Genomic DNA, 14,671 nt, shown 5'->3' with positions numbered 1-14,671 from the left:
TCTTAAATTCCACACAGGAGTGAAATCATATGGTATTTTTCTTTCTCTGATTGACTTATTTGGCTTAGCACAATACCCTCTACTTCCATCTATGTTGTTGTAAATAACAAGATTTCATTCTTTCTTTCTTTTTTTTTTTTTTTTGCCAAAATAAGATTTTATTTTGAAAGTCATTTCAAGGGACAGTAAGGAGGGAGACCTAGGACGCGGCAGATGGAGACTGGGATGCGTGTTCTTTGCAGGCCCCGCAGTGGTCCGTCAGGCCGGCAAGTTGCTTTCTTTGGTGATCCCGTGTTCAGCTTCCGGGAGAAGAGATCTTTTCCCACAAGCCACCTTCATTCTTTTTGTAGAGCAGAGCCTTATTTCCAGGAAACAGTGCGCTGGTGGGAGATGGGTGTTTTTTTTAAAAAACATCAAGGTAGACCTAATATGTGCCACAAAGTGGGGCGGCTCAGCCAGAGGCGAAGTGGAAAGGTTCTCTAGCATCTGCTTGTCGTCTTGCTGTAGCCAGAAGTCGACGTGCGGGAAGGGCACCCAGGAGTACGGCCCCAGACACAGCTGTTCGGTCTCTGCATCATAGGTACTAATCATTGGTCCTCCTGTTAAAGCCCCGGCAGCCCGCAGCGCCTCCTCCGGGCCCGGGTCTGGGACGGATGCTCGGTAAATCTCCGCGGTCTTGATGTTCACAGCGATGCCGTAAATGATTGGAAAGTGGTTTTCATTTTCTTCCCGGTCATTTAATTCTGTCATACATAACGTCACTAAGTGAACGTCCTCCTCCTGTCTGTCAAATTCACTAAGAAGCTGATGAGTAAGTTTTTGTGACAACTGCCTGTCGTCACTGAAGCCTCCCACGAGGTGCACCTCCAGCCTTCCACACTGGGCGTGATCGGAGAAGGACTTTATGGAGCTCATGATCAAGGGCACCTCCGCTCTGGTGTCCGTTCCATCGCAGTGGGTCAAGCAGGTGGCCCCGTTACCTGTGTGCCTCAGGACCATGATGTGACAAGTGGTGGCATCATCAGAACCCAGAATGGAGATGGAGCCATCCTTTGGGGAGGTCACTGCCAGCTCTCTTTGCTGAACATACAGAAGGCCCTGGGGTCCCACTTGTTGAACAGACTGACCTCTAAGAAGTCTGGCTCTTTCCTCCAGAGGCGGGTGAGCTCGCACGAGGTCCCCGGCCGGACTTCGGCAGCCGCACTCGCCGCCCTTCGACGAGCAGCGGCATCGCGGAGGCGGCCGCCCCGGCAGGCCCAGGGAGGCAGCCGATTTCATTCTTTCTGATGGTTGAGTAGTATTCCTATATATATATATATATATATATATATATATATATATATAAATACACATCTTCTTTATCCATTCACCTGCCAATGGACATCTGGGCTCTTTCCATATGTTGGCTCTTGTGGAGATTACTGCTATAAACATTGGGGCACAGGTGCCCCTTTGAATCACTGCTTTTCTGTCCTTTGGGTAAATACCTAGTACAGCAATTGCTGTGTCATAGGGTAGTTCTCTTTTTAACTTTTTGAGGAATGTCCGTATTGTTTTCCAGAGTGGCTGCATCAGTTTATATTCCCACCAACAGTGTAAGAGGGTTACCCTTTCTCCACATCCTGGCCAATATCTGTTGTTTCTTTAGTTGTTAATTTTAGCCGTTCTGACCAGTGTGAGATGGTATCTCATTGTGGTTTTGATTTGTATTTCCTTGATGCCAAGTGATGTTGAATTAAGTCACCTTTTAAAATTATATATACCTGGGTCCTATTCCAGATATACTGAGGCTGGGTCTCAATTCAAGGGGAACCTAGGCATCCAGAATTTCAGAAAAACATAACTCTTACTGCTTCCAGTACATATACCTAGTTGATCTCATTCAAACTCATCATTTTAAAGATGTAGAACCTGATATCCAGGGAGGAAAGCCACTCATCCAAGGTTACACAACCTGTTAGTAACAGAACTGACTCCCCAGTCCAATCTTGAAAGAGTCAATTAATTGCCTTTACTCACAACGTTGTCCAGAACTGCTCTCTCTGTGTGCCTTATAAACTTAAATGTATAAAAATATATGTTTATAAAAATAAAAAATAAATTAAAAAACTTAAATGTATACAACAAAAGCTATAAAAGAAAGGACACAAAGAGAAGGATAAAGAAAAAAAAACAGGGAGAGGGAAACAGAAAGCATGGTGGATTTCAAACTATTCAAGGAGTTAGATGGAGATAAGAACCTGTGAAGGTCTGAAATTTCCAATACTTACTAGCTAGACAGGTTCTGCATAGAAATTATTTGAAAGTCACACTGCAAACACTATTGGGAATTTTATGATCCCTGAGCTCAGTGGCTGTCATCTTTGTATTGCTATTAATCAGCCAGGCTTGGTCTTCCATTCCCCAGTATAATTTCCTCAATTGTCCTTAGCCCTAGGCTACACTATGTGATACTTTCACCCCATATTGAGCCTTGCCCAATCTTCTGTCTCTTTGCAGGTCAGACAGGCTCCCATACATCCTTTCTGTGTTAAAGCCACCTACAGAGTGGCAGAGACAAAGTCTCCATGGACCTAAGTTACATGAGTTTGTTTTCTTTTCAGATTTACTTGAGGATGGGGGAAGCTGGAAGCCTCCAAAGCTTTTTCTACCAATGCATCAATGACATCCAGTCTAGAGGAGGGATTTCCAGCTATGACAATTTTCTATTTGAAATAGGATCCTGAAAAAAAAAAAAAAAAGCTTTCGTAAATTCAAGGTTAAGAAAGTGGTTGGGGGGTTTGGTAACACTAATTTTTCAATTACCTTAACCTTCTGCCAATGCACAAGTAATCCTTGCCTTCTGCATTTGTGATTTTTGTTCTTCTGAACCTTGATAAAGGAGGTCATGAAATGATGCGGAAGTCATTTTAGGTATAGCTTTCAGCTTCCCATCTCATTTCCCAAAGTATCTGTCACATAGATTCTCTTGTCATACAAGCTCCCTCTACTCAGTCTTACCTCCCACCTTACTGAAATCAAAGTCACACTAAGTGAGCTCCCTAGAACTACCTTCTCCCTACATTTCTACCCAACATTCTATTTTCTTCTTTGTATCACCTATCTTCTCTGCAACGACTGTCTATATCCATCTACTTGCCCTTCTCTTAACCTCCAGCATTCTGACTTCTATCTCCACCACTCTTCTATACTCCTCTACTTTCATCAGTAAACCCATGAAATGAAATAATAGTGGTAGAGCATATTGGCACAGTGGAGAATTGGCACAGTTCCTGACACAGAATAAGTACTCAATAACATGGTACATCTTCCCAAACATAAGCAAACGTATGCATGTACCCATGCATATGCATGTACACACACACACACAGAGTCAATTCCAAAGGCTTTCATTCTTTATCTCTTTGTGGCATTTGACACTGTTGACCACTCTCCCTCCATTCTTGAATGTTTCTGTCACTATGCATTAGTGTAGTGTCTTCTTACTCTTTTCTTTTTTCTTCCAATCTCTTCCAAATGTGGTCACATCCTAAGATTCACAACTGAAATTCCTTATATCTCTAGATTCTCTTTCATAGATCACTACTCCTCTAACTATAGTCCATGTGCTCACATAGCTAAGCACATAGCACAACTGGCATTTTTTTGGTAACAAAGCTTTCTTGATGAAGGAAGCAGTGCATTGATTTGCATTGATTTACATTCTGCCCCAAGTGTCTCCTCTTACCATGTATGATGTATCATGTATATATATATACATGATATATATATATATATATATATATATATATATATATATATATCTTACCATGTATCATGGCCCAATGCCCCAAGATTTTTTACACTGTTACAACTTCAGTATTCATCTCTATTCAAATAAAGTTTATTCAAATTAGCATCTCTAACCCCAGCTTCTTCCCAGAGCTCCAAACCTATATCTTAGATGCCTGCTAGATTCCAACCACCACCAGCAACCTGGATAGTCAACAAGTTAAAAACTAAACTCATACCTGAAATCCTTTTGGGGGACAAAAAAACAAACCTGCATGTTTCCAAAGATGTCTTTTATACATATTTTTTAATCATACACATTCATTTTCTTTGTAAAAAAAATTTTAAAGTTACAAAAAAGTCCATTTTGTATACCATCAGCAATCAAGGTCCATTCCTCTCCTCCTCAGAAATAACATTGATAGTTTGGGTTTGAGTATCATTCTAGATCTTTTCCTACACATTTGCATACATATGGAATATGTCACTGTAGAAAACATAGGGCACTGTTTTTTTTTTAAATCTCAGTGTTATAATGTATTATTCTCAAATTGTTCTTTGCAATCAACAAAATATTTGGTAGATCTTTCCACATAGATATATTTCATTCTTTTTAAGTACCGAATAGTATTCCACAGAAAAGACATCCATAGTTTATTTAGCTTTTCCTATAAATAATGAACTTTGTGTCACAGACACTGCTGTGTTCAGGAAACCATTCTATTACCCTCCTGGGCACACAAAAAGTCACAGGTGGGCAACATGACTAGACCTGGCCAATGGAATTTGAATGGAAATACACATTCTATTTTTAGCCCTGGCACTAAAATCTACAACAAACTCCTCTGCTCTCTCTCCCTTCTATTGTGACCATGTGGGCCATATGTGGAAGATGGTGGTATTACAAGATGGGAGAAACAGGATCTCTGAATAACTGTGAGGATGATCTAAGTGAAGAGAGAGATGCCATGTTAGCAGGCAATATATCATTATGGTGTTAAGTCACTAAGACTTTAGGATTGTTTATTACATCTATCATTGCTTAGCCTGACTAATACAGACCTTAAGGTTGTTTCCAGATTTTTACTATTTCAAACAATGTTGCAGTGAATGACTTCTGTATATGTGGAGTTGTTTTCCTATAATAAATTCCTCCCTTACAATTTATCATTTGCTTTAACTCAGACCTCATGGTCATTGTTCACTACTACCGTTTTTTGGCCCTCCTTCTCATAATCAAATAATTACAGTTACTTTTTACTTGATAACGTCTCTTGCATTTCTCCCTTTCCCACCCCGTGTTAATATCAACCTAGTCCAGGGCCCCAGCCTCCTATCTGGTCTCACTGCATCAATCCTCTACACATTCTAATCTAGCCTCACAACCAGCTGATCTAAGTTTCATAAACTTCCACTTTAATCATGTCACTATTCTTGCTTAAGAAATGATAAGGAAAATGTGGTCCATATACACTATAGAGTATTATGCCTCCATCCGAAAGGATGAATACCCAACTTTTGTAGCAACATGGACGGGACTGGAAGAGATTATGCTGAGTGAAATAAGTCAAGCAGAGACAGTCAATTATCATATGGTTTCACTTATTTGTATTGCATAACAAATAGCATGGAGGACAAGGGGAGTTAGAGAGGAGAAGCGAGTTGGGGGAAATTGGAAGGGGAGGTGAACCATGAGAGACTGTGGACTCTGAAAAACAATCTTAGGGGTTTTGAAGGGGCGGGGGGTGGGAGGTTGGGGTACCAGGTGGTGGGTATTATAGAGGGCACGGATTGCATGGAGCACTGGGTGTGGTGCAAAAACAATGAATACTGTTATGCTGAAAAAAAAGAGAAAAAGTAAAAACTCAATTTAATTTAAAAAAAAAAAAAAAGAAATGATCACTAGCTCCTTGTTCCACATCAGATAAAATATAAACTCCTTGACCTGACACTTAAGGTCACAATTGAGTCCCATTCTACCTTTCTAACCTTATTATTAGTTTCTTCCTCAAAGAAACTGCATTTCAGTTGGAAGTACCTTCTCTTAAATCTGAATTTATTTAATATATTCATAATGCTGCTTTTGCTTATTTATTTGACTCCTACTCATTTCTTAAGACCAAGATTATACCCTTTTTCTTCTGTGAAACTATCTGTGATCATTTGATCTCACAGGAATTGCCAAGTCCACAAATTCCTTTAGCACTTTTACTTCCTCATGTGGTTCATGGATACTGTCTCTTTAACCTTTAAAACAATTTCGCCTGCCACATCAAGACCTCCCTGTAGAATTATGCCGTCTCCCTGCCTCAGGACATCATCTCTCTGAAATCTATCATACACCTTCTTCTTTCCCACTTAGGAGTACTGTGCTCCCTTCCTTTTTGTCTCTCTTCCATCACTCATATTTCTTCTTCTGGGATTATAAAAATAAATATTCTCATAACTCAAGCCCAATGGCTCTTTCTCTTCTGGCTTTCTTTCACTGACCCAGATAGACTCCCTCATTTCTGTTGCTTAAATTTGGGTCAAAATGGGTACAGATGGGAAGTTACAACTGTTGCTACTTCAAGAAAAGTGGGAGGGGGTCCCTGGTGACTCAGTTGGTTAAGCATCTAACTCTTGATCTCAGTTCAGGTCTTGATCTCAGGGTCATGAGTTCAAGTCCAGCATTGGGCTCCATGCTGGGCTTGGGGTCTCCTTAAAAAAAAAAGGAGAAATGTGGGAGCAGCAAAGATCTTGGGAATTTTCACAAAAGATATCAGAGGCTAGGTATCAAAATGGGTAGAAGCACCCCAGAAGTGATGAAAGGAGATGAATGGAGAAATGAAAGGAGAGAATGAGGCAGTCTGGAGAGGGGAGATGGAAATGAAAGCAGAAATTGGGGCAGATATGCAAGTAGATCCTTGGATTGAGAAAATTCGGTGGATGGAAAGTAAGGGCCAAATGTTTAAAAGGTGAAAAGATTACCACTCCTAAGCAGCCAAGAATCTATGGTGGCCCTGAACATTTTCTTCTTTGTTCCATTTGTGTTTCAACCAAAAGCTCTAATTACAGTTGATGAGTGTTAAGAGCAGTGCTGATGCAACCAAATTAAAGAATGAAGAGCCATATGCTTTAAAGTGAAATTAGACATGATAAAAAAAAAAAACAACTTGTACAGCATCCTTTAAAGTCCTTGAAAGTGCCAAAAGTCCTATTCAGAATCTCTGCAAAAGCCCTCGTCTTACTTTATCCCACTCATAATTAAACCAGCTTTTCAAAGTACCAGCACTAAAACTTATTCAACTTTACAGTTAATTTTATTTGATTATTAGTACAACAGTATTGCTCACGTGAATTTTTGTAACAATTATACAATTTCAGCTATGCCATGGAACAAATTAGATTTATAAATGCATCTGTAAAAGTATCCATCTTTAGCAAGTTCCTGATATAACATGCACTCCAAGGTCCAAACAACTGTCTTACAGCCCAACTTTAAAACATCACCTATTACTTACTTTTCTATGTGTTTGTTTCTTGCCTCATCAAACAACCCATAAGCAACTCAGAGTTAGGGAACCTACCATTTTCATTTCTTACCCAGTGTTTCCCCAACCCTGGGCCAGGCACACAGCCTATATCTTCTTCAGAACTGGGTTCAGATAAGAATTCAGTTGAATAGCAAATTAAACCTGCCTTCTCCGTACTTGTTCCTTTCACGTTCTCTCTTCCTTCATTACTACACTTCTTAAAACAGTAATCCGTCAGGGCAAGTCACTCAACTTCTTTGACATAGTTTCTACACCTGTATCTTGAGTATGTAATAATTTACTTTACTGATGTAAAATGTTGAGGAAGTGGCTATTTAATAAAAGTGGTCCATCATTATTATCTTACTCCTTGGCTCACTATCAATGAGTTACTGTTACTAACAGTGAAAGTCAGAACCACCCCCTTTCAGGTGTGCTACAGTGATAAAAGGATTGAGTACCACTCTCTGAAGTGGTGACTCCATAATTTAGTCTTCATAACTGCCTTGGGGATCTTTGATGGACTCAGGAGGGCTTCCCAGGCTTGATTTGCACAGATGCCTTTATGTTCACTAAAGGTACACAGAAAGAGGAGGGTTTCCAGCATATGTAAATTCAGATGTTTCTAGGAGTGCTTCATGCACTACACAGTAACATTCCCTCTGGGCTGAGGATGGGGCTGCTTTGAGGTAGCTAGGAGCTTTTCCAGAACCAAAAGTTCAGTAAGGTATGTGGGCCTTACTCTCCAGAAAGGATCTCCAAAACCATAATCAGCTGCTCACCCTATCAAAAACAACATACCCTCGTATATGTATATATTATATAAAATAGTAAATATGAAAAAATACTAAATATTAGATATGGATTTTTAAAAAAATCATCTGTCCCTAATCTTTCTAGCTATGTACCTTGGTGCACAAGAGACCCTCAAGGAAAGGTTCATTGTTATTGGGATATTTATGAATTTGTATTTCAAAGTAAAAAAGGGGGGCAATCTGCACTTAGTTTCCACTTCCTTCCCTGTTATTTGTGTCTCAGCCCATTTGGCCTAGGATTCTTCTGGCACCATTCTACTGAATATGTTCTCTTTGAGGTCATCAATATCCTAAGTATGGAATCAAGTAGGCCGCTCCTGTCATCATCTTTCTTGACCTCTGTGTAGTATTTGACACTGTGGACCACACCATCCATCTCTTCAGGTTTTCCTCCTAGCTCTCTGATTATTCATTCTCCTCTTCCAACAACTTTTCTTCCTTTGCTTATCTTTTAAATGTTGCTGTTTCTAGAACTCTCATTCACAATGCCCTTTCCATATTTTGCAAACTCTCACAGAGAAATCTTCTTCACTCCCTTAGCTTCAACTACCTCATTGATGATTCATGTTTTTATCTCCAACCTACACATTTTTCCTCCACCCTAGACCCATATATTCAACTATCTACTGAATCTCTTCAACTACTCTCCATTAATGACACCATCATTTATAAAGTCTTATAAACTAGAAATCTGGGAGCCACAGAAAATTTTCCTTCTCTCTGGTATCCACATTCGATTGTCCACAAAATACTATTATAACATTCATTGGAATTGCCTCTTGATCATATTCCCTCCTCATTATTTCCACTGTCACTGGCTTTGTTCTCACCCTTATCACCTCTCACTTGGATTTTTTGCAACAGTCTTTCTAATCGGTCTCCCACCATCCATTCTTGCCTCCTTCCAAACTGCCCTCCATGTAGCTGTTGCAGTGAACTTTGTAAACTACCAGTACTATATCATGCTTCTGCCCCCCAAAATTCAGTGTTAAATACAAATGCTTTACTATGGCATAGGGAGGTCCTTCACAGTAACTCTAATTTCCTTTTCTAGCAAGATCATCTGACATTGTTTCAGTCAAACTGAACTTCTTGCAGATCCCTGAACACTCTAAGCCCTTTTTATTTCTGTGACTTTGCAAATGCTCTTCCTCATGCCTGAAATGACTTTTCCCTTCTTCCCCATTTTTGAAACATAACTCAAATGTCACCTCCTTTATGAACACTTCCTTTGTTCCCCTGGAGCGAGGGGAGACTATGCCTCTTCTGAGTTTGCATTTTGTCCAGGCATCTAATCATCTCATTTATTAATCTGTATTTCAATAATTTGTGTGCACCTTTGTCTTGAAGGTAGATCTGTGTGTAGAGCGATAAATGAAATAAAAGCAGAAAATGGTATCTTATGTGTCTTTATACCTTCATACCTACTACAGTGCCTGGCACATAGTAGATAATCAATAGCAATTTGGTGAAATGATAAATATGGTTGGCTGCCTAGAAAGGCACTAAACCAATAAAATCATAATAAAGCAAAAAAAAAAAATCTCCACAGAGTTACATGCATGCATTGAGACCCATGGATTACTTGGATTCTTAGCATCTGGGTTCACAGTTAATGACTACATGAATTCTATTCTAAAGGTGCCTAAGGCAATAATGAAAGATTCTATAGCAGCAACCAGAGCTACAATAACCAGGAAACTAATTTACTTAGTTATGGAACTGTAATATCTTTTTCTATTCTTTTTTTTTTTTTTTTTTTAAAGATTTTATTTATTTATTTGACAGAGAGAAATCACAAGTAGATGGAGAGGCAGGCAGAGAGAGAGAGAGGGAAGCAGGCTCCCTGCTGAGCAGAGAGCCCGATGCGGGACTCGATCCCAGGACCCCGAGATCATGACCTGAGCCGAAGGCAGTGGCTTAACCCACCGAGCCACCCAGGCGCCCATCTTTTTCTATTCTTAAGTACATTCCTTCTTGGCACTGAAGAAGAAAAACACTAACCCTTAGGCTAGTGGTGGAAGTGGGAGTGGAGGGAGGGAGTGAGGATTAGCTGACTTCTTCAGTCTCATTCACACATTTTGGTTTCCATGGAAGAGAGAGAGCACACGTGTGATGTCGTCAAGACTACAAAATCTTTCCTCGTCACTCTTTTCTCCAAAGAAGTCAAACCTCTTTTAAGAACTCTATCCTCTGACTTACGCTTACCCACCTTCACTTGTCACACAAAAGAGAATCTTTATCAAGGGAGGAAAGTCTATGATATTTCAGTATGTAGTCAATCTAGTCACCTCTTTTATCATCATACCAGAGTGTGTCTTGATGAAGCTTAATATAGCACAGAAGAAAGAGATTTACAGAGCAGGAGTGAAAATCCAACCCAGTAGAAAGAAAGTGGTTAAAGGCAAAAAGTGAGTCAGCTCTACAGGCACAGCCATAGCTGATGGTACCAAGGAAAACATGGACATTCAAAAAATTTTCACCGAGGTTTGCTGACCAACTTTGTTGCCAATGCCCTATGTTCTCACCAGATTAATTAGTACTAGGAAAACTGTTCAATAAGCACCTGGCAGTGCAGTTTGATTCTCTGCTGTGGACTGAATTGTGTGTCACCAAAATTCATGTGTTGAAACCCTAAACCCCAATGTGATGGTATTTAGAAGTGCTTCTCAGAGATCATTACGTTTAGATGAAGTCATGAGGGCACCACCCTCATGATGGGACTAATGGCCATAAAAGAAGAGACACCAGAAATCTTGTTCTTTGAATCTCTTCATCGTATGAGGACACAGTAGGAAGGCAGCCATCTGCAAGTCAGGAAGAGCACTGTTACAGAACCCAACCATCCTGATCTGAGATTTTTAGCCTCCAGAACTATGAGAAATAAATGTATATTGTTTAAGCCACCCAGTCTGTGGCACTTTGTTATGGCAACCCAAGGTGACTAAGACACCCTCCTGGGATTCTCCTTAAAGGTAGCAACTCCAAGTTATTAGTGGTGAGTTAATTTAGTGTATACTATCTGTATCTGTTCCCAGTTCCCCTAACTCTTCCATTCTTCAAGAAGCTCAAGAGAAGTTTCAAATTGCAATGAAGCAATTCTTCCGGCTCCTCTTGTTTGTTTTCCTCAAGGCTATGTTCATGTAAACAATTCAAGACATTTCCAGCTTTATGCCTTTTATTCCTAAAATTTCAAAGAAGTTTGTAGATTAGACAAAGTTCTCCTCATTTCCAGTCCAAGTTTCCATTTCCGCTATGAAGAAGAAGTAGAATAAGGCTGCAGTTCCATGCTGCAGTTGGAAGAAAAGTCAGTATTCTTGGGAAAGAATGCAAGCACAAGGGAGGATTTTGAAAGGAAGCAATATTCTTAGGTAAGGATGGGAAGAAATGGTTAATGGGAGGGGGAAGTAATATTGATAAAAAGCGGATGCCTCCTACTGCAGGTTTGGAGTGGACAGCAAATGAGGGGGAATAGCAATGGCTGATGTAATATGCCCTTCTGTCATTTCTAGAGATCCTGACACAATTTGTAGGGAACCTATCCTCTCCAGAACTTGATTGACTTGGAAAGTATTCACTTGGAGGATTCAATGTTAATGAACTACAAATGAGTATCTACTTCACAAGGCTGTTGGAAAAATTAAATAAAATAATATATGGAAAGTGTTTAGCATAGACCCTGGCTTATAGTACTCAATCCATAAATGGAAGCTGTCACTATAATTGCTGTTGTTGCTGTTGGTGGTGGTTAAATTAGGGTTTCCTTGTTATGGTAACTGTTCCTGTTAATGGTAGGTTTTCCCTGAGTTGGTTTTGTCACAACAGCAACTGTAATAAAGGGAGACACGTGAGTTGATAGCAGTCCTGGACAATAACCTGAAAAACAGTGAATCAAGAGATCAATGAAATGCACCATCTATCCCACTACACAAACTTAGGAGTCATCAGTGACATCTCCCTCTGTCTCTGCCCCTCACTCTCAATCCACCACCAAGCTCTATTTATTTCTTCTCTTAAATATCTATTGACTGGCTATCTAATTGTTCTCCCAACTTCTCTTATCCCTCCCCAATGGTCTATTCTTCACAAAAAGGTTAGCATAATCTTCTTAATGTGTAAATTATGACATCCTATTGACCATGACCGTGTAAACACATACATTTATCTCCACTCCTTTGGAAGACCTCACTAAAATGATCATTCCAGGAGAGATGATGATAACAATACAATTTTTGAAGCTAGAAAGTAGAAATACAAGGGTAACTGACTTAGCAGACCTAAGGAAATTGAATCCAAAACTGGCAGTGTGAAAAATTAATAAGCAAAACAATTCACAACAAAGAACTTCCAGAAGTTCAGCAATTGGTGGTACCACTACTTCTGGAATTGGGGGTGAAATTGAGGCTGAAAACGAGAATATGCTTAAAATTTTATTAACTAGTTAGATCTCGATATCCCATCTATAATTTCACACTATTGGGTGATTGTTTCTGCCATCCTCCCACCAGAATATGTGAGATTTATTCTCTGGAGAGAGTAAAAAGAAAGGTTTCTGGATTGGGGAAACATTGAACACAGTTGAGGCAGAGGTTCTATATGAAAAACAGAAGAATCGAGAAGTTTACATATTGATTGTTGAGACTCCTAGCCTCTTGGCTCTCAGAATTCTGGCAATCAGACTTACAGCCTTCAAGCAGTGTATTAGAGTATTCTTCTTTGGGAATATAAAAAAAGAAAGACTTAAAGATACTTGTATAAAGGGTTGTTCAAAGAAAAAAGCCAACCAGATCATCTTGTAGTAAAGCCCCTTTGTAGCAGACAAACTCTAAAATGATCCTCAACAGGTTACACTTCCTGGTGTTCATTCCTTCATGTAATTCTCTTCCCTGGAATGTTGTTGGGACCTGTGACTTCCTTTTAACCAACAGAATATGGCAAAGATAATGGGATATACTCCCATGATTAAGTTACATTATATAAGGTCTGCCCTAGCATACTGGAGCCAGGGTCTCTTCTTGTGGGCTTGATGAAACAAGAAGCCATGCTGAAGAATCCCACGTGGCAAGGAACTGCCAGTACCTTTAAGGAACAGTGGGTGGCCTCTAGCGAACAGCTAACAAAAAGCCAGGGCCCTCAATCATATGGCCATAAAAAAATAAATCCTGCCAAAAAACTGAATGGACTTGGAAGAAAATTATTCCCCAGTCAAATTTCCAGATAAGAATGCATCTTAAACAACACTTTGATTCATCCTGTGCAGAAGGCCCAGATATGCCAAGCTTGAATTCCGGATGCATAGAAACTATGAGATAATCGATGTGTGTTGTTTTAAGTCACAAACTTGGTGGTAATTTGTTACACAGCAATAGAAAACTCATGCAATCATAGTCTACAAGTCTTATTAAGCATTCTGATTTTCTAATCAGCTTTTAAGGAACCTACTTATAAACATGAGCAGATAGCCAAGGATGATGACATATCTGAGGAAAGCCTCTGATATCAAAGATAGAAATCTAAACAAACAAATCAAAAACTTAAAAAAAGAGAGAGATGAAAAATAACCATTAATATCAAAGAGATTAGAAAAGATATTGCATCCACTAAACAAGAACAAGGTGATATTTTTATTTTTTATTTTATTTTTTTATACTGAGAGAAGACAAAATTACTATTTAAAATTCTTTGAAATTATTATCAGAGAGTTATATAATAAGGAATTTGTATGGTCTTTTATCCCAGGTTCCTGGGATGGAGCTTCTATACCCTTGGAATTTCTTGAGTGATAGGATTGTCTTTGTTATTCATGATAAGCCCCTTGAACCATGTTTGAATTTATACTCATGAGGTGATTTATGGTGGGATCCTAGGTAGTTTCAGGATGGAAGCTGGCCATTCTGGAAAGACTAAAAAGACTAACCATGAGTGTTAGGGCTTTGAGCCAGTTGGTATCAGTTCGACTTGATCTCTGAGGAGAAGGAGGGAGTTGGAGATTGAGTTCAATCACATGGTCAGTGATTCGACCATGTCTAATAATAAAGCCACACATATACAAAAAGAAATCTCTGGACACCAGGGCTCAGGTGAGCTTCCTGGCTGGTGAGTACATTGATGTGCCAGGAAAGAGCATCCTGACTCCACTGGTGGGGTGGGGGCATGTACACTTGGAAGCTCCATATTTGATAACCTCCTAGAACTCACTCTACAGATCACTTCTTTTGGCTAGGCTAGACTTCATTTGCATTCTTTGTAATCAAAATGTAATAAGAAGTATCCACCTTTCTGAGTTCTATTGTTCTAGAGACTAATCAAACCTGTGGGAGTCATGGGAACCTCTGAATTTGTAGTCAGTAGGACAGAAATGTGAGTGTCTTGGAGAACTCTGAATTTGTGACTGGCATCTGAAATGAGGGCAGTCTTTTTGGGAACTATGGGAACTATGACCGTAACCAGTTAGCATAAACCTGGGGGGGGGGCGGGGGGGAAGGTTAAAAAAAAAAAAAGAACAACTAAAGAGAATAAGATGAAATAAATAATTCAAGAAAACTTTCCAGGATTAAAAGACAGTCCTAA

The 14,671-nt window shown here is 39.6% G+C and overlaps 1 protein-coding gene across 1 annotated transcript; it reads right to left on the bottom strand.

Moving 5' to 3' along the window:
• Positions 1 to 236: 236 nt before the first annotated feature.
• LOC131821209 (protein N-terminal asparagine amidohydrolase-like) lies at positions 237 to 1,231 on the bottom strand. Its single transcript, XM_059157116.1, is given in 3 exon segments — positions 237 to 403; positions 406 to 1,185; positions 1,187 to 1,231. Coding segments are annotated over 3 exon segments (933 nt in total). The 3' UTR covers positions 237 to 295.
• Positions 1,232 to 14,671: the final 13,440 nt, after the last annotated feature.

Source organism: Mustela lutreola, chromosome X, assembly GCF_030435805.1.
Source record: "Mustela lutreola isolate mMusLut2 chromosome X, mMusLut2.pri, whole genome shotgun sequence".
In the NCBI taxonomy this organism is placed as follows: Eukaryota; Metazoa; Chordata; class Mammalia; order Carnivora; family Mustelidae; genus Mustela; species Mustela lutreola.
This window is presented reverse-complemented; position numbering and strand designations above follow the sequence as displayed.